At 43.4% G+C, this 18,357-nt stretch overlaps 1 protein-coding gene across 2 annotated transcripts in view; it reads right to left on the reverse strand.

Moving 5' to 3' along the window:
- Positions 1-18,357, reverse strand: part of LOC124605788 (probable tyrosyl-DNA phosphodiesterase) — a 100,596-nt gene that overhangs the window by 40,718 nt on the left and 41,521 nt on the right. For both annotated transcript variants that reach the window (XM_047137679.1, XM_047137678.1), the window contains exon 5: positions 6,570-6,692. In XM_047137679.1, the coding sequence (XP_046993635.1) occupies positions 6,570-6,692 (123 nt within the window). The remainder of the gene's footprint in view (positions 1-6,569; positions 6,693-18,357) is intronic.

Here is an 18,357-nt window from a genome sequence, read left to right on the forward strand (position 1 = left end):
AGTTAAATACATTAATAAGTTAAATTTAAGGTGTGCTAGGTTTAATACAATATTGTTATGTCTAACTTGTAACTTATTCACTGAATTTATGGTGCTTCTTGTTCTGTTTTTGTTTTAGGATGCAAAAACAACTAGGGTCAGACACGCCCATGTTAGAACCATTGAACATGAAGACAAAAAAGGAGTTAAAAATAACTGCATCTTAAGCCCAATCGACAGCAGGAGTGACAGCTAAAAACAGGAACTTGGGGAAAGGTCCATAAAATAAGCTGTAGAGAGACGGAGGTCCTGAACTAAAAATTAAATGTCCTTCACCACATTGGATAAAAAGTGAAAAGCTGTCGACAGCCTGTGTGTTGTTCACTAAAATGGCTCATAACTCAGATGGCGAACATAAATGAGAATGTGATTAAAGAAAGGACATTCCATCATGCAACGGCGAGCCAGCAAAGGTTGAGAGAAAAGAGCGCGAAGTGGTGGGGGAGCACCACTTAACACATGGTGATGGCTAGAAAGACACTGCCCAATACGCAGCCTAGCTAAAATGGTCTCCTCTTGGCGAGAGAGCCGAGAGGAGGTCGTCCAAGCCACTGGGAGAGGTTTAATTCCAGGAGCTTGTTCCCAAGAAGGGGAGACCAGTGGTGAAGCCGAAGTGACACGACCTGCTGACAGACCGCAACACAGAGATCATCGAAGGGAACGGAACAACTAGCGAGCGCCGCTACAGGGACTGCAGGCTAGGCTGTAGCGTCAGTGGCCTTGTTTCCTGTCAGACCGATGTGACCAGTGACCCACATAAACAGCACAACGGCTCCATCAAGAGTGAGCAAGTGACATCTTTCCTGGACCTGTTACACTAATGGATGGATGGTGTACAGTGCACACAGGCTCTGAAGGGCACAGAGAGTCGGAGCAGATGACGCAATTAAGAAGCCTGTGTCGCGGATGTATTGTGTGGCTTTATAGGAGGCAAAGAGCTCTGCTGTAAATACTGAGCAGTGTTCCAGAAGCCGATACCAAAAAATGTCGGTGCCAATGAAGAAAGCACACCCAACACCACGGTCAGTCCAAGAACCATCAGTGCACACAAAGCTACTATTGTGAAGTTCCATGCGAAGGTCATGAAACTTACAGTGACAGAGCAAGGCTGGATTAGTGTCCTTAGGAAGCAAATGAAGGCCAAGGTGAACACGGGCTGCTGTGTGAAGCGAAGGAGCCCATCGGAAAAATGGCAGGTAGCGTGAAGTTAAGCTGCCAGAGCAAAAGCCGAAAGCGAACTTCAGGAAATAACAGAGAAGAGGGACGCACCCCATACTGGTGGTCAAAGGAGTCATCAAAGAAGGAGGCGTAAGATGGGTGACCAGGCGTGACAGACAAACGGCATACATGTGTGCTGAGAAGAAAGTTACGACGGTAGGACAGCACTAGTTCGGCAGCTTCTGCATACAGACTCTCAACCGGGCTAGTGTAAAAGGCGCCAGTGACCAGACGGCGTAAGAGGGATGGACATGCAGATGCATAAATGAAACACCTTTAGTTTTAGACAGACAAGGGACCGGTACAAACGGGGGAGGGCAGTTTGATCTGCTCCCCAGAAAGTACCACTGAGGACACACAAGACATTGACAGACCGCATATGGCAGGCTGCTAGGCAAGACGTGGGAGGACCAAGAAAGTTTCCAATTGAGCATGAGCCCCAGGAATTTCGTAGTTTCAATGAACAGAAGAGCAACAGGCCCAAGATGTGATTGTGGAAGAAACCAAATGCACTGCTAGTAATTCATACAAATTGGTCTGTCAGTAGAAAAGCAAAAGTCATTGTCGATGCTCCATGAGTAACGATGATCGAGACATCACTGAAGACACCATTCAAGTAGACAAACTCATGGAGAACCGCAATAGATCACAAATTCGTCAATGAAATGGGAGCCCGAGATGCCCGGCAGGAGACGGGCCATTATAGGGTTAATGGCGATAGCAAAGAGGATGATGCTCAAGACGGAATCCTCAGGCACACTGTTTTCGTGGATAAAGGTGTCCGACAAGCAGAACCTACACTTACCTTGAAAACTCGGTCTTTTAAAAATTCTTAAGGAAACGGGACATGTGGCCATGGAAGCCCAACATATAGAGAGTACAGAGCATACTAGTCATCCAGCAGGTGTAGGGTTTCTACAAATCTAAAAACACAGCCACAATCTGAAACTTCCTGGCGGATTAAAACTATGTGCCAGACCAAGACTCGAACTCGGGACCTTTGCCTTTCGCAGGCAAGTGCTCTACCAACTGAGCTACCAAAGCACGACTCACGCCCCGTCCTCACAGCTTTACTTCTGCCAGTACCTCGTCTCCTAACTACAGCCACAATCTGCTATTTCCGCAGAAAGCCATCCGTTACATGGATCAACAAAGTGACGAGATGGTGAACTGCAGAATGGCATGCTCGAATTTACCATCGTAGGATGATGGTTAAAAACACGGAGAGCACATCACCCCACATAAATTGTGTTATGGCACCAAGGGACCAGGACAAGGCATGGCAAAGAAGTAGTGCAAGGAATGGAACATTCTGAGCCGGTAAGGATAGTGTTTGTAAGTTATCCTACGTGGTCATCGCAACTGGGGAAATGATGTCCTTCGAAGGCTGCCAGGGAGGAGTAAAGCCTCCAGTCGGCCTTAGAAAGCTGCCACTTGGGAGTGCATGTAGATGGTGTAGGAGTCAGCAAACGGATAGCACACGGGACATAGTAGCTCGAGTATGTGTCAGAGAGAACAGACCACTCGAGACGATGGGCAAGATGGGCTGTGTAGAAGGAGATGTCCAAAGGGGAACAGGAATGCATGAAGTCTGAAAGGAACGTGAGTGCTCCCGTGTTAACGGTGGATAAGGTTAAGTTGATTGAGAAGGTCTGCCAAGAGGGCACATCTTTTAACAGGTTCTCGGAGAACCCCAAAGAGGACGGTAGGCATTAAAGTCAGCGAGCATCAGAAACGGGTGAGGGAGTTGCCCAATAAACTGGAGAAAGTCTGTCCTGATGCTACTGAATGACAGAGAGATGTAAATGGTATAAAGGGAAAAGGTCAAGTGCGGAAGGAAAATGTGGATTGCAACAGCTTGAAGCCAAGAAGTCAGGGAGATGGGTCGACTATGAATGTCATCCCTGATTAGCAGCGTGACTCTCCCACCAGATGGAATGCCATCCTGGAGGGGTGGGGGGGGGGGGGGGGCAAAGCAGTTGTGAGGATGAGGATGCAATTTTGTTTCCTGGAGGCAGGGAACACAAGCAGACACTGTGATTCCAAGAGCAGCTGTAAGTCCTCTTTGTTAGATCAAAGCCTGTGAACATTCCATTCGAGGAGAGTCATGATAAGGAAAGGGGAGAGGGGAAAAAATGAAGGGGGTGTAACCTCAGCAGCTGCCGAGTGCCAGCCTTTGAAGACTTGTTGCTACAGGGCACTGAAGTAGGCTCACTATTTTTATATACTTGAATTTAGCATATTTCGTGACAGTACTCACTTTTCCGTGGATGTTTATAAGATGATATTTGACTTCTTTGTGTTGGCTTCAGTCGTCTAGTGAAAGTATGATTCCATAATGCTGTTTCGTCGGCTGCGGAAATGTCCTGGTTCAATGCGTTTGCCTCATTTTTGGTGCTTCAAATACCATTTTTCCAAATGTGCTTCCTTCTTGATGTTTATATAAACAAGTAGTAGAATAACTTATTTTTGCTGGTCACTTGCAAATTATTATAACGGGGACCTGTACATTGTTCCACCGTCACACACGGAGTGTTCACTGCCGACTGACTACGGTCAAAAACAACTCCAGCCCAAAGACATTTCACACAACACACAAGCTTCCACTTGTAACCAGTCTCTCTGATATTATTCGTCACATCTACTAATGTTAATCAATATGCTGTCACTCTCGAACATATAAGCAAATTAGCATAAAATAAGGCAAATTACAATTCACAAAAAATATTCTGACAAAAATATAGGAAAAATTTACAACCTCCCTCATTAGATTTGGTATCGACAAATCTGGTAGAAAAGAACATATCTCCCAGATCCATCACAGCACGGAGGCAGGAGGTTCCTGTTCCATGAGGTCTAGAGGCATCGGCATTTTCCTTCAGTTGGTCTCCAGAGTACACGGCAGAAAAATGACTGGCAGTGCGCACCGGTGACATGGCGAGGGTATCACATGGCGACGCTGTCAAAGAGAGTCTCCAAGTCAGAGAAGGAGAAGACTGTTTGCCTTTGTTTGATTTCTTGTAGCCTTTCTGGTTGCAAGAGGAAGACTCAGATGTTCGGTGGCTGGAGGGATGTAAGAAGTCTTCATGGAAGTATTCCTTCTGTCCAATACAGCCTGCTGGTTGTGTAGCAGGTGACTTTGCCCCATGAGGTGAAAGTTTGGTGGCTTGTTGCACAGCTGAAGGAGGAGACGGGGATGCTACCGTGACACTGGGTGATTTTACAACTGCGATGCTGAATTTGAGGTCGCATGTCTGCGTGACCATGTCATTTGTGGAGCGAGCTGCAACTAGAACAGTACTGTAAGTGCTGGATGGTAGAACACAGGGTTTCCAACTAGCGAGCGACCAGGTAAGGCTCTTTTTCCTTTACCCGGATCCCCTGGGCTCATTGAGATACATGGGAAAATCTCAGGAGGAGGTGGCATGGTCACCATTGCAGTCGAGAAGGTGGACAGTTTCCCTTCTGAGCATCCCTACCATGTGTTACATATCTGGCTGAGTGTCAACAGGACATTAAAGTGTGATTGTGATGATGACACTGGTAGCAGCGCATCAGACTCAGAATGTACAGTTGCACTGTGATAACTTCATAGCCTGCTTTGATTGTGGATGGAAGCACCACTATCAAAAGTGAGAAAAAGAGTGTGGGTGATGGATGGCAGTGACACCCTGATCAGAGAGGTATGTTTGGATTTCTGCCTCGGTCAGACCATTGAGCAGCCTAGTGTAAACACCACCATGGGAAGAATTCAGAAGTCAGTGGGCCTCAACACGAACAGTACAGCCATGGAGGAGCGAAGGTGGAAGTAGTTGTGCCTGAGAATCAGAAGTAGTCTCCAAAAGCAAAGTCCCATTGTGTAAATGAGAGCAGGATTTCACAGGGCCAACACTTGCATCAACACCTTTCTGAATAATATATGGATTTACCATAGAAAAGGACTGATCGTCTTCAGTATGTGAAATCCTGAGGAACCTTGGTGCAGCTGGGAGGGTCCTTGAATCGTCAGCCTCATTTCGTTTACATTTAGCAGACATAAACTGAGAAAAAGACGATTGGCCAACTGCGAGAAAATCCCCCACAATTGCCAGCATCTCTGATGGCCCGCTCCTCCTAACTGGAGGCCCTCTCAGAGAGCGGTGCACCCCTGTTAGGTGATTATTCACACCAAATGTCAAACTTCCCGAATATCTGACAGAGGGACCAATCGGCAATTTGGAAAGGCAGCAGCTCAAGCAATCACCCCTCCTCGTGCCTGGCTTGTACAAGGGGGGACATGTGAATCCTACCTGTTGACCCAGGGCTGGAAATTATGCGTTACCCAGTCACCTGTTACACATCAGACGCATGGGCTGGCCTTCAGGAGTGTACAAGGAGGAATAAGAAACAGAGGAACCCACATGTCGAGATGGAGGAAGCATAGAAGAAGGGGAATGAAGAAAGGAAAAAGGAACAAACAACAGTGGAGAGACTGTTCCGATATTGCCTACTGAAAATGCATAACACATTTCCAAAAACATCCCAGACGTGTTCCCCAAGGGGGGGGGGGGGGGCAAAGACTAGCAAGTGGATTGTCATGCAGCACGGAAGGGAAAAGATGTGGCAAAGGCTGGGGCCCCATGGTAGCCAAGCACGAACCCGTCAAAGAGCAGAGAGCCCCCCAGAGGGTATGAAGCTTCTGTTTAATAGGATAACTGATAATTGCTTAAGACCGAAACTGTGAAGTCGTGCAACAAATGAAGAAAAAATGGCAGCTGCATTACATCATTTATATAACTGATACAGCTGTGGACCTGATCTCGACAGATGATAGAAAATCAGAACACTAACTTAGTTGGGAAAAATTGAAGTAAGTGGTCATGGCTAAATTAAGGAACCATCTCAGCAATCACCTGCAGTAATTTAGGGAAATGCCAAAGAATACTAAATGTGGAGGGAAACTGCAAAGAATAGTAAATGTGGATGGCCAAACAGGAATTAGGACCATGCAGTACTTGAGTGTGAGGTGTTCAAAGTATTGGCTGACAAACCAACTTAGTTAGTATATAATGACTAAATGTTTATTACTGCACTAAAACCTCAACCTAGAATGTATTTAGTACTTGTATATTTCACTGAGATATGTGGCTAAATTTTTAACAAAGAATTGTTTTCTAAAATGATTTCATGCAGTTTCAACCAACTTCTGAATATTTGTACAGAAACACAGACAAATACATAATTTCATTGAAAAATTAAGAGAAGATAGCTAAACCAGAAAAAAACAAAGTTCCAAATTATCAGCACAAACAAATGCAGTGGCAAATACATACGTGTGATGATGTCCAAATGCATGTCCTGGCTTTACTCGATAACCCTTCACATTATCTGGGATGTTCTTGCACTTTTTGAAATCATCACCATCATCTTCATAAAGAATGAGTAACGGTTTTTTCCTGTCAGAAAAATTAAACTATTAATGGTAATTTTAAGTCCAACTGACAAAATCCGTGCTATAAGATCAATACAAGAATAAAATAAAAATCCATTCGCCTGTAGAACAATTTTTTGCATAGTCTTCAATTCTATAGGGGGCAGTCAAGTGAAAACAACACAGATGGAATACAAAGTAAGTAAATAGTTTATCATTTCAAAAGTAATCACCATAACTCTAGTACTTTTATCCCACTGCGAGACAAGATGACCAATGGTTTCCTGAAAAAATGTTTGTGGTTGGCTATGGATCACAACTGTACCCAGGTGTGTATCTCTTTGACCAAAATAATTTGATGGCCACAAATGTCTTTCTTCAAGATTACAAATATATGAGAATTGTGTGGGGAGAGATCAGGACTGTATGGAGGATGTGTAAGGGTTTTTCAGTTAAACACCTGTAGCAAAGGGAAAACAATCTTGGTAATATGCTGCAAATCTGGCTAAAAGGTGAAGACATCACACAGCTTGGTGGTTCCCACAGAATGGCTGACATTTCCTAGTGCCCTCTGGGAAGCAAACACCTGAGAGAGTTGCCAGGCAGCAGCACATTAGTGAAGTACTGTGAGTGTTAAAAGGAAATAGCCAACCACTGTGCCTACTTTCTGTTGTGAAGGTTGATTGGCTGAAATGTCTGCATGTAAAAATAATGTGTTATGCAGAGGAAATCACAAAATTGAGAAGTCAGTCAGCTGTTCTGGTGGGGTATAGTAGGTGAATTTGGAGCCCCAAAGGTGGAGGTGGCATGGCAGCGTATATTTCGGAAGTCAGTCGTCATGGATCAGTAAAGTTGTTCTCTCAGTGTGGAAAGTTAAGAGAGCATTTGGAAGTGCAGTCCCAGGTGCAGACATGAGAAATGTCTTAGTCAACTGCCTGTTTTTGAGATGCATATTTTTGTTTAGATAGTGTACACAAACTATTTAGGAACAGGTCACTGACAGGGTATGAGGGTGTCATTTAATGATATAAGTGTACTCAGCAACAGTAATTACAAGGGAATAAACTGTGTTTTGCTTCAATGGAAATTTGATCAGTGAAGTTCTTGTGTATGTCTTTATGCCTTTTAACTTTAGACTGTGATTCTGTATTGTGTACAGAGGATATGGTAGAAGAAAATTGGTCATGGTTGGATCTGGGAATCTTTTGAGAGTAGTCAGGTTGCTACAGGGCACTGACTGATTAGTGGTACAGAGGAACTGAATGCTTTAACCCCATTTTGCAAGTCGGCGTCAGATGGCAAGCCTGACTTAGCTAATTGGGTATGTGGAACAGTGGACAGGAATTATCCAGGTCCACCAAAAACATTTTGGAAGAGCATTTACGAGGCAATTTGACATGATTTGTCTCGTGTATCACATGGTGCTAAGATTTCTTGGACTCTGGCCAGGGCTGCAAAGGGACTTCAACAGACACTACAGATGCTCTGAGATGACAGATGAGAAAGAACGTTTCTAACTGTAGTCTTGTGTTCTCTTGTGCTGAGCTGCTAGATTACAATAATTTCAACCTACAAATCTGCAAGTACTTAATATTTAAACCATAAGCATTCTGGATTCTGTTGCTCTGCACGTACAAGGACACTTTGCAGCCCCAGCAGGCAGTGATTTAAACACCTGATGATTAAGGTGACAGCTCAAGCACTTCAACTCGATTTACATAGCTTTCAAGTCGAGAGGATTTTTATTTGTAAGCATTTCCTCTGCATTGTACAAATATGTACAAATCAATTGTATTTCATGGTGTTTGTCATGCATGAATGAAGCAGACAAGGGCTGGGAACTAAGGGTGTTTGTGGACCTAAACAAAGTTTGAGAGTATGCTGGGTTCTGTTGGGTCAGACCATCATTTGTACACATAGCTACAAATTTATATATATGAATAGCATCAGCCAATAAGTTGTTGTTATCCAGAGGGTAATACCTGCAGTTTGATGTATGAAAAAAATAATGAACTAAAGTTACACTTAGAATAATGAACATAGAAGTCCCTAGTTGTTACAGTAAAGTATGTCTCTTCCAGAATTTTTATCAGATGATTATTTTGGGGATTTCTGTGGATAACTGTGGTGACACACAAAGGTTGCATTGTCTATTGAGAGATCGAGTTGCATTTTACTGTATGGGTTCCTCCCCTGTGACTTGTTTATGCATACGACTACAAGCCAAGATGACTAATCTGATTTACTGGGTTATGTATTTACTTTTCTAATGCTTCACGGAACCTCTTCATGAAATGGAGGTACAAACATGTATGTTAACCTACATGTAACCTGCTTCTATATTTCACACTTTTTGCTACTATCATGGGACGATGCAGCATAGGTGACTGAACATCCAAATGGTACATTCATTAATTTCTTTATCCTTCTGCTGATAATTTTCCACATTTAATACAGGTCTTGAGGTGACTTCTTTATAATCTTTACCAAAACCCATGTACACATTTAGAAAATTACAAAAAGATAGTATGGCTGGCCAACATTTAGTTACAGGAGACTAAATTCTAACTACAGCTGAAAAAAAAAAACATAAAAGTAGAAAAAATTAGCCTAGCTTTTGGAACTTATTGTCGATACACATTTATATTTATGCTCATGAGGGGCATTATTCATCCACCTTCATTGTCAATACTGTGAAGTATAGCATCAACTGGCGACTTGTCGTTGTCACTTCCTATTGTTTAACATCACCGAGTGCCTTCCTGATACATTTCTCTCTTTGTTCAGGTAACAACTATTTTACATTTGCATACATCTTCTCCTGGAATGTAGTCGAATTAAGTCGGGTGATGCTGAGGGAATTAGATTAGAAAATGAGACACTTAAAGTAGTAAAGGAGTTTTGCTATATGGGGAGCAAAATAACTGATGATGGTCGAAGTAGAGAGAATATAAAATGTAGACTGGCAATGGCAAGGAAAGCGTTTCTGAAGAAGATGGTGGTGGTGGTGGTGGTGGTGGTGGTGGTTAGTGTTTAACGTCCCGTCGACAACGAGGCCATTAGAGGCGGAGCGCAAGCTCGGGTTAGGGTTGGGAAGGAAATCGGCCGTGCTCTTTCAAAGGAACCACCCCGGCATTTGCCTGAAACGATTTAGGGAAATCACGGAAAACCTAAATCAGGATGGCCGGAGACGGGATTGAACCGTCGTCCTCCCGAATGCGAGTCCAGTGTGCTAACCACTGCGCCACTCTGAAGAAGAGAAATTTGTTAACATTGAGTATAGATTTAAGTGTCAGGAAGTCATTTCTGAAAGTATTTGTATGGAGCGTAGCCATGTATGGAAGTGAAACATGGACGATAAATAGTTTGGACAAGAAGAGAATAGAAGCTTTTGAAATGTGGTGCTACAAAAGAATGCTGAAGATTAGATGGGTAGATCACATAACTGATGAGGAGGTATTGAATAGAATTGGGGAGAAGAGGAGTTTATGGCACAACTTGACAAGAAAAAGGGACTGGTTGGTAGGACATGTTCTGAGGCACCAAGGGATCACAAATTTAGCATTGGAGGGAAGCGTGGAGGGTAAAAATCGTAGAGGGAGACCAAGAGATGAATACACTAAGCAGATTTAGAAGGATGTAGGTTGCAGTAAGTACTAGGAGATGAAGAAGCTTGCACAGGATAGAGTAGCCTGGAGAGCTGCATCAAACCAGTCTCAGGACTGAAGACAACAACAACAACAACAACATCTTCTCCTCTATAATATGCTGCATGTTTTGGTGATTCCTAGGATTTTTCACAAATTTTTTCCTTTTACAACTTCTGATATCCTAAATAATCATGGGGACTGAAGCACAGATATTTTGAATCTATGGAATTTCACACCCTACATTCCAAAAAACAGTTTCAATTCTTTGAGAGTGGAGTGTAAAAGGCACTTTACTGTTTTTAATATGGAAACTAAAACAACACTGAAATCTGACCATTGTGAAGGCCAAGTTAAACGTTATATTTGAAGGCCAAGTTAAACGTTATATTCCATGCTTATCAAACTAGTCTTGGACATTTCTAAGCCATGTGCAAAGGAGCAGTTCCCAGCCTGAATAAATTCCGCGAAAATGGTAACCTAAACTTGTTTCTTTGACCATACCGGTCACTTTCAGAGTGACCACAGGACCCACTGAAATCCAAAACACAACTGCCTAAACCATTACAGAAACTGCACAAAAATTATGGCAGAAAAAACATATTTTGGATTGTACTCTTTGCACATAAACACATCCAGCAATAGGAAACAAAGATAGACTATTGGGCTGCACCATGTTTCCACTGGTCAGCAGATCAGATTTTGCACCCCTTCCAAAGCTTAAGTCTGTTCTCTACAGTCACCTGATTTATAGGAGTAGTTACACAACCATAAATGTTTGCTTTATGCAGCTCCCATCACAATGTTTTCATGGATACTTTGTCTGGATGGAAATAATGCTCATATTCACTTTTGTGGCAGTGGTTTCTTTATTAGAGATAAGATCCCTTTCTAAGATCATCCTATTTCTATTAGAGAGGTTAGCTTTTTTCCCAGTACCATGTTTATCAGACTAAGTACATTGTCATAACATTAGATGTAGAGGCATCTGCTGTCTCTAGTAGGTATATGTGTATACTGCTACCAGTGCGTGTGATTATGAGTATGTGTACACTGAGTGTAGTGTCGCCTTGTATGTGCACTCAAATCAACTGCCAACTGTATCATCAGTGTGGGCCGGCCACTAGAGGCCACCTGTAGGAAGTGTGTACACAGTATAGTTTCTGCCACAGCGTCTATAGGTGACTTACACCTAAATACGCATGGAGCAGCACTGACTGACTTACTCTATGTTCTTCTAGTTTGTATCACTCACATCAGTTGTTCTGTGGTGTCACAAGATGCTTATTTCCATTATAGTTCAGAGGTTTATGAATAAAGCCATATTTGTGTTACTTAGATCGGTTTCATATATTGCTTGGTTATACACAACTGACAATGAGTGTGGAACAGTTTCTGTATGTGCAATCTTTTAAGTGTGCTTTTATCAGGTTTATTCATTACTGACTTCGTGACACCAGCTCTGATTAAACAGCTTACTTCAGCTGTGAACACTGTGTTGGCTTCCATTAACAGAAAGGGTACTGTTCCACCAATTCATCCACCTACTTTTCCTCTGATGATGATTCAGCTGAGGATCAGGGAGATTATGAAAAAAGACTCAGTGTGTTTTGGTTTTCAGTGTGACGCACTTGAATTTGTGCAAAGCTTTCCTCCTTTCGTGGATTGCACCTAAGGTGTTTCAATTACTGTCAGCTTACCCCTTTACAAGAACTGGCAGCCCTTACTTTTGATCACATGAGCATTTTATTATCCATCGCAAATGAACGCATGTCATACAGGTGCGAGATGAATTCTACCGATGGTGCAAGAAACTAAGCAAGTCGTACAGGGCCTGGGCAGCTGAACTTCACGGCATCAGCTGTAAGTGTCAATTTGTTACTGACGCCCATAGTGACTCTTCAGCAGGCTCTATGATGCACAACACAATTATCTGTTTAGCTCTGGACAAGGAAGTGCACCAGAAGGCTTTACTCTATGAGACCTCAAACCCCCCCCCCCCCCCTCCCAATTCCGTCTTGGCAGAAGCTTTGCAAACAGCTTGAAGTGTGGGGTCATGTGACAGTAGTGTCACAAGATGTGTCCACTGTGACTTGCACAAGGTAGTGGCAGGGCAGCAGTAAACATGAAGGTCCAGTGCTGAGCAGACCTAAGCGAGCCCAAGCAGATAACAGCCACAGTGCCAGCATCAGCATTCTCTGTTTCCGTCTTGTCCTTCCTGTTTTGTCCAGCATGAACATTTCGTGTACTCTAAGCACTGAGCTACTTCTAACGTTTGCCAGAAGAAAGGTCACATCTCCTCCGTGTGTTGTTTGCTGAAGGTTTCTCAGGATATGGACATTGACGTAAACTGTGTAACTCCACAGCTTGTCACTTCTCCCAAGTTGTTTATCAAGTTAAGTGTTATTCGTGAAATGCTCTGGCTACAGGTCAACACAGGTGCTGCAGTGACATTACTGAATGCTCACACCTATGTGAGTTTAGGCTTGCTGCCATTGACATCAGTCACATGGGAGCTGGTCAATTATAACAAACAGAACATTAGACAATTTACAGCATCTGCCTCTTGCATTGGGGTACACTCGTTTCACACATTTGAGTTTTCTATCACTGACACAGTTCACCTTGTGTTCAATCAGGTACCATATTCTCAATTGGAAACACTGTGTAAGGAATTGTCAGAAGGTATTAGGGGCGCTACTAATTTTTCTGCTCGTATTTCTTTGAAATCCATCGCTCGGGCTCGTTTTTGTCATGTGCATCCCATTCCTGTCACCCTGAATGATCAAGTGAAAGCAGAACTGGACAGACTTCAGTTTCTAGGTGTGGTGCAACCTGTTATGGCTAGTGAACGGTTGTCTCTGCTGGTTGTAGTTAGGAAGCCTTCATGGAAACTTCGCCTCTGTGGTGACTTCAGTACTACGATCAATGTGCAGTTGATCCTGGATAAATAATCCCTGACTCCCCAGCAGGAACTGCAGGTGAAAATGTTGGGTGATCAGCCTTTTTCCAAAAATGATTTATTTGAAGCATATCTCCAGGTTCTTGTGGATGAAGAGTCTTGGCGGGTTCTGGTTTTGAAAACTCCTTTTGGTCTCTATCAATATTTGTGTTCCTTTCAGTGTGCCTAGTGCCCCTGCTATTTTCCAACAATTTTTAGAGCGACTGACTATGACTGTCCCACATTGCATTAATTATCTGGATGATATTGTCATCATGGGCTCCTCCATGGCCAATCACTTGAAAAATTTGCACACTTTGTTTTCTGCCTCACAGTCTGCAGGATTACGTGTGACCTCACAAAATCTGTTTTTTTCAACCTTCTATTATTTATTTGGGGTTTGAGGTCTTTTGGGATAGGGCTCGCCCACTGCTAGACCACACCTCCACTGTTGCGTCAATACCTTGCCCCTTGTCCACGAAGGAGCTTCAAGCCTTCACAGGAAAGATAGCCAAGGGCGGTCACATCGGCCCGCCCGTTGGACACCTTATTACGCAAAATATACGTTTTCTGCTGGAGCCCAGATTGTGGATGTGCTTTTCAAATGTTGAAATCAAAGCTACCCTTGGCTCCTTGTTTAGCCATGTCCTCTCCCGACCAGCACACAGTTTTGGCAACTGATGCCTCACAGTACGGCCTCAGTGATGCTAGCGCACCAACATGCTGACGACTCTGAACGATCTGTTGATTTTGCTCTAAATCTCTCAGTATGGTCCAGTAGCATTATTCTCAGGTGGAAAAAAAGGTTCTTGCCATAGTCTATGCTTCCAGAAATTGCATGGTCTTTTTTTTTGTATGGCTTCCAGTTTCAATTACTACTGACCATAAACCTCTGGTTTCCTTACTTAACCCTCACACTTTCTTGCCTGACAATGCAGTACACTGCCTACAGTGCTGGGCACTGTTCTTGTCTAGCTACAATTACGAAATCAATTTTTGAACTACATCCAAACAGGCCAATGCAGACACCTTGTCCTGCTTTCCTATGGGTCCTGATCTCAATTTTGATTATGAATAATTGCTTTGCTTCCATCTCGGTATTGAAATGCAGGCCATGATCGAGGTTTTCCCAATTATGGGCTTACCCATAGCGATTACTGTTGCCGCCGATCCAGTCCTCCGCCAGGTAGTTTGGTTTGCTCAACAGGGCTGGCCAGGTAAACCACAGGGTTGAGCTTTGGCCCCCTGCATAGCTATTTTTTTTACTTACAGCATCACCCCTCTGATTTTTGATGATGTTTTGCTGTTGTCCACAAAAGACCTCTCTCCCAGAACAGTCCGTCCTGCCATGTTAGGCGCGAGGTTCTACACCTTCTCCACCAGGGCCACTGGGGAGTTTCGTGCACTGAACTGTTAATTAGGAGACATTTTGGCTAGGGATTGATGGCAAAATCTTCCGTTTTCTTGTGGCTTGTGAGCATTGTGCCCAACAACAAGTATCTCCCAGGGGTCTCTTGTCCTCCTGGCACTCTCCAAGGCAACCACAGAAATGCATTCATGTAGACTTTGTAGGTCCCTTCTTGAATTCATACTGGCTCTTGTTGTGGATGCATTCTTCCAGTTGCCTTACATTCTCTGATGCGCATTGATGTCACCAGATGTCGCAATTCGTACGCTTTTGGTGTTTTTTTCTGTTGAGGGGTTGACTTGTACTTTATTAGTTTCTAATAATGGGCCCCAGTTCATTTCTCACACCTTTCAATTATTTTATTACCATGACGACATTCGTCATATTACGGTTCTGCCATTTCACCCTCAATCAAATGGTGAGACTAGTGCTTACATTCAAGTCCCAAATGAAAAAGTTTGTTGTGAATCCTTCGCCATACTGTGCCCTTCTGCATTTTCTGACCACCTCTCACTTCATGCGTATGGGGGAAGGGAGCCCAGCCCAGTTGCTTCGCAGCTGGCTGCCACATGGGCTGCTCCCCATCCTGTGGCCTGCGCCGTACCTGCGTGGTCGGATTCGTCTAGCTGCTTCTTGCTGGGATTGCCAGTGGGGGCAGAGTTTGGTTGCCAGCCTAAGTGGATACTGGCCAGTGTTGTTCACTGGCTGGGATGGCATCTTCGTGATGTCTGTCCAAACTGTGTGTGGAGGTGCTCCTGTCCCATGGACTGCAGCCTCATGTGCAGCGCCTTGGGGTCCCAGCTTCCCAACACTGGACACCAGTCCATCTTCGGCCTCAGGTCTGTTGCCGCAGTCTGCTGTTCTAGCTGGGCCACCTCCACCGGCCCCCTCGTCATCAGCGCCTCAGCCATCATCGCCTCAGCCATCATCCCCAGTGGGTCCAACCCCGTCTCCTCCGCATTTGGGACCTGTCAGCTCATAACGACACAGAGATGGCGATTGCATCCCAGTGCTGTTGTCAGGTGCCACGTGGGCCCACTGACCTTGGGCGTGCCTGTGACTCCCTGTGATCCATTGTGCGGGTGCCCATTTCGCATGAGGGAGCTGTATCCTGCTACTAGTGTGTGTGTGTGTGTGTGTGTGTGTGTAGCGTCATCATGTGTGTGTACTCAAATGAACCGCCAACTGTATTAGTGCAGGCTGGCCACTAGAGGCCACCTATAGGAAGTGTGCAAATGGCATGGTCAATGCCATGCTATCTACCAGCAACTCACACCAATACACATGTGGAGCAGCACTGAATGACTGTCTCTATGTTCTTCTAGTTTGTAGAGCTCACATCAGTTATCCTGTGTAGTTACGAGAAGCTTATCTCTGCTACTGATCAGAGGTTTATGAATGAAGTCATATTTGTGTTACTTGGATCTGTTTCATGAATTACTGGATCGGTTTCGTGTATTACTTGGTTACTACAGTATAAAGCTGTTCTCATGAACCAATTTGAGTATGCTGGAAATCTACCAAGTCAGACAATTAATATATTATAACAAAAGTGAAAACAATTTCAGAAATTCTGTAATACAAGGGAGAAAACAGTAGATGAGATCAGTTCTTATAAGTAAGAACACAGTCTCTGAAAATGAGGATCTATATAAATGTGTTCACATTTTTTTTGTTCAACAACTGTATGTAACACTACAGGTGTCAAACTGACATTACACATGGAAAACAATGAACTACAACATAAAATTATAATATTAAAGCCTTGTTGTTGTTGTTGTTGCAGTCTTCAGTCCTGAGACTGGTTTGCTGCAGCTCTCCACACTACTCTATCCTGTGCAAGCTTCTTCATCTCCCAGTACTTACTGAAACCTACATCCTTCTGAATCTGCATAGTGTATTCATCCCTTGGTCTCCCTCTACGATTTTTACCCTCCACACTGCCCTCCAATGCTAAATTTGTGATCCCTTGGTGCCTCAGAACATGTCCTACCAACCAGTCCCTTTTTCTTGTCAAGTTGTGCCATAAACTCCTCTTCTCCCCAATTCTATTCAATACCTCCTCATCAGTTATGTGATCTACCCATCTAATCTTCAGCATTCTTTTGTAGCACCACATTTCAAAAGCTTCTATTCTCTTCTTGTCCAAACTATTTATCGTCCATGTTTCACTTCCATACATGGCTACACTCCGTACAAATACTTTCAGAAACGACTTCCTGACACTTAAATCTATACTCGATGTTAAAAATTTCTCTTCTTCAGAAACGCTTTCCTTGCCACTGCCAATCTACATTTTATATCCTCTCTACTTCGACCATCATCAGTTATTTTGCTCCCCTAATAGCAAAACTCCTTTACTACTTTAAGTGTCTCATTTCCTAATCTAATTCCCTCAGCATCACCCGACTTAATTCGACTACATTCCATTATCCTGGTTTTGCTTTTGTTGATGTTCATCTTATATCCTCCTTTCAAGACACTGTCCATTCCATTCAACTGCTCTACCAGGTCCTTTGCTGTCTCTGACAGAATTACAATGTCATCGCCAAACCTCAAAGTTTTTATTTCTTCTCCATCAATTTTAATACCAACTCCGAATTTTTCTTTTGTTTCCTTTACTGCTTGCTCAATATACAGATTGAATAACATTGAGGACAGGCTACAACCCTGTCTCACTCCCTTCCCAACCACTGCTTCCCTTTCATACCCCTCGACTCTTATAACTGCCATCTGCTTTCTGTACAAATTGTAAATAGCCTTTCGCCCCCTGTATTTTACCCCTGCCACCTTCAGACTTTGAAAGAGAGTATTCCAGTCAACATTGTCAAAAGCTTTCTCTAAGTCTACAAATGCTAGAAATGTAGGTTTGCCTTTCCTTAATCTTTCTTCTAAGATAAGTCGTAAGGTCAGTATTGCCTCACGTGTTCCAATATTTCTACGGAATCCAAACTGATCTTCCCTGAGGTCGGCTTCTATCAGTTTTTCCATTCGTCTGTAAAGAATTCGCATTAGTATTTTACAGCTGTGGCTTATTAAACTGATTGTTTGGTAGTTTTCACATCTGTCAACACCTGCTATCTTTGGGATTGGAATTATTATATTCTTCTTGAAGTCTGAGGGTATTTCGCCTGTCTCATAAGTCTTGCTCAGCAGATGGTAGAGTTTTGTCAGGACTGGCTCTCCCAAGGCTGTCAGTAGTTCTAATGGAATGTTGTCTACTCCCGGAGCCTTTTTTCGACTCAGGTCTTTCAGTGCTGTGTCAAACTCTTCACGCAGTATTGTATCCCATTTTGTCTTCGTCTACACTCTCTTCCTTTTCCAGAATATTGCCCTCAAGTACGTTGCCCTTGTATAGACCCTCTATATACTCCTTCCACCTTTCTGCTTTCCCTTCTTTGCTTAGAACTGGGTTTCCATCTGAGCTCTTGATATTCATACAAGTGGTTCTCTTTTCTCCAAAGGTCTCTTTAATTTTCCTGTAGGCAGTATCTATCTTACCCCTAGTGAGATAAGCCTCTACATCCTTACATTTGTCATCTAGCCATCCCTGCTTAGCCATTTTGCACTTCCTGTCTATCTCATTTTTGAGACGTTTGTATTCCTTTTTGCCTGCTTCATTTACTGCATTTTTATATTTTCTCCTTTCATCAATTAATTTCAATATCTCTTCTGTTACCCAAGGGTTTCTACT

This window comes from Schistocerca americana, chromosome 3 (genome assembly GCF_021461395.2).
Source record: "Schistocerca americana isolate TAMUIC-IGC-003095 chromosome 3, iqSchAmer2.1, whole genome shotgun sequence".
In the NCBI taxonomy this organism is placed as follows: domain Eukaryota; kingdom Metazoa; phylum Arthropoda; class Insecta; order Orthoptera; family Acrididae; genus Schistocerca; species Schistocerca americana.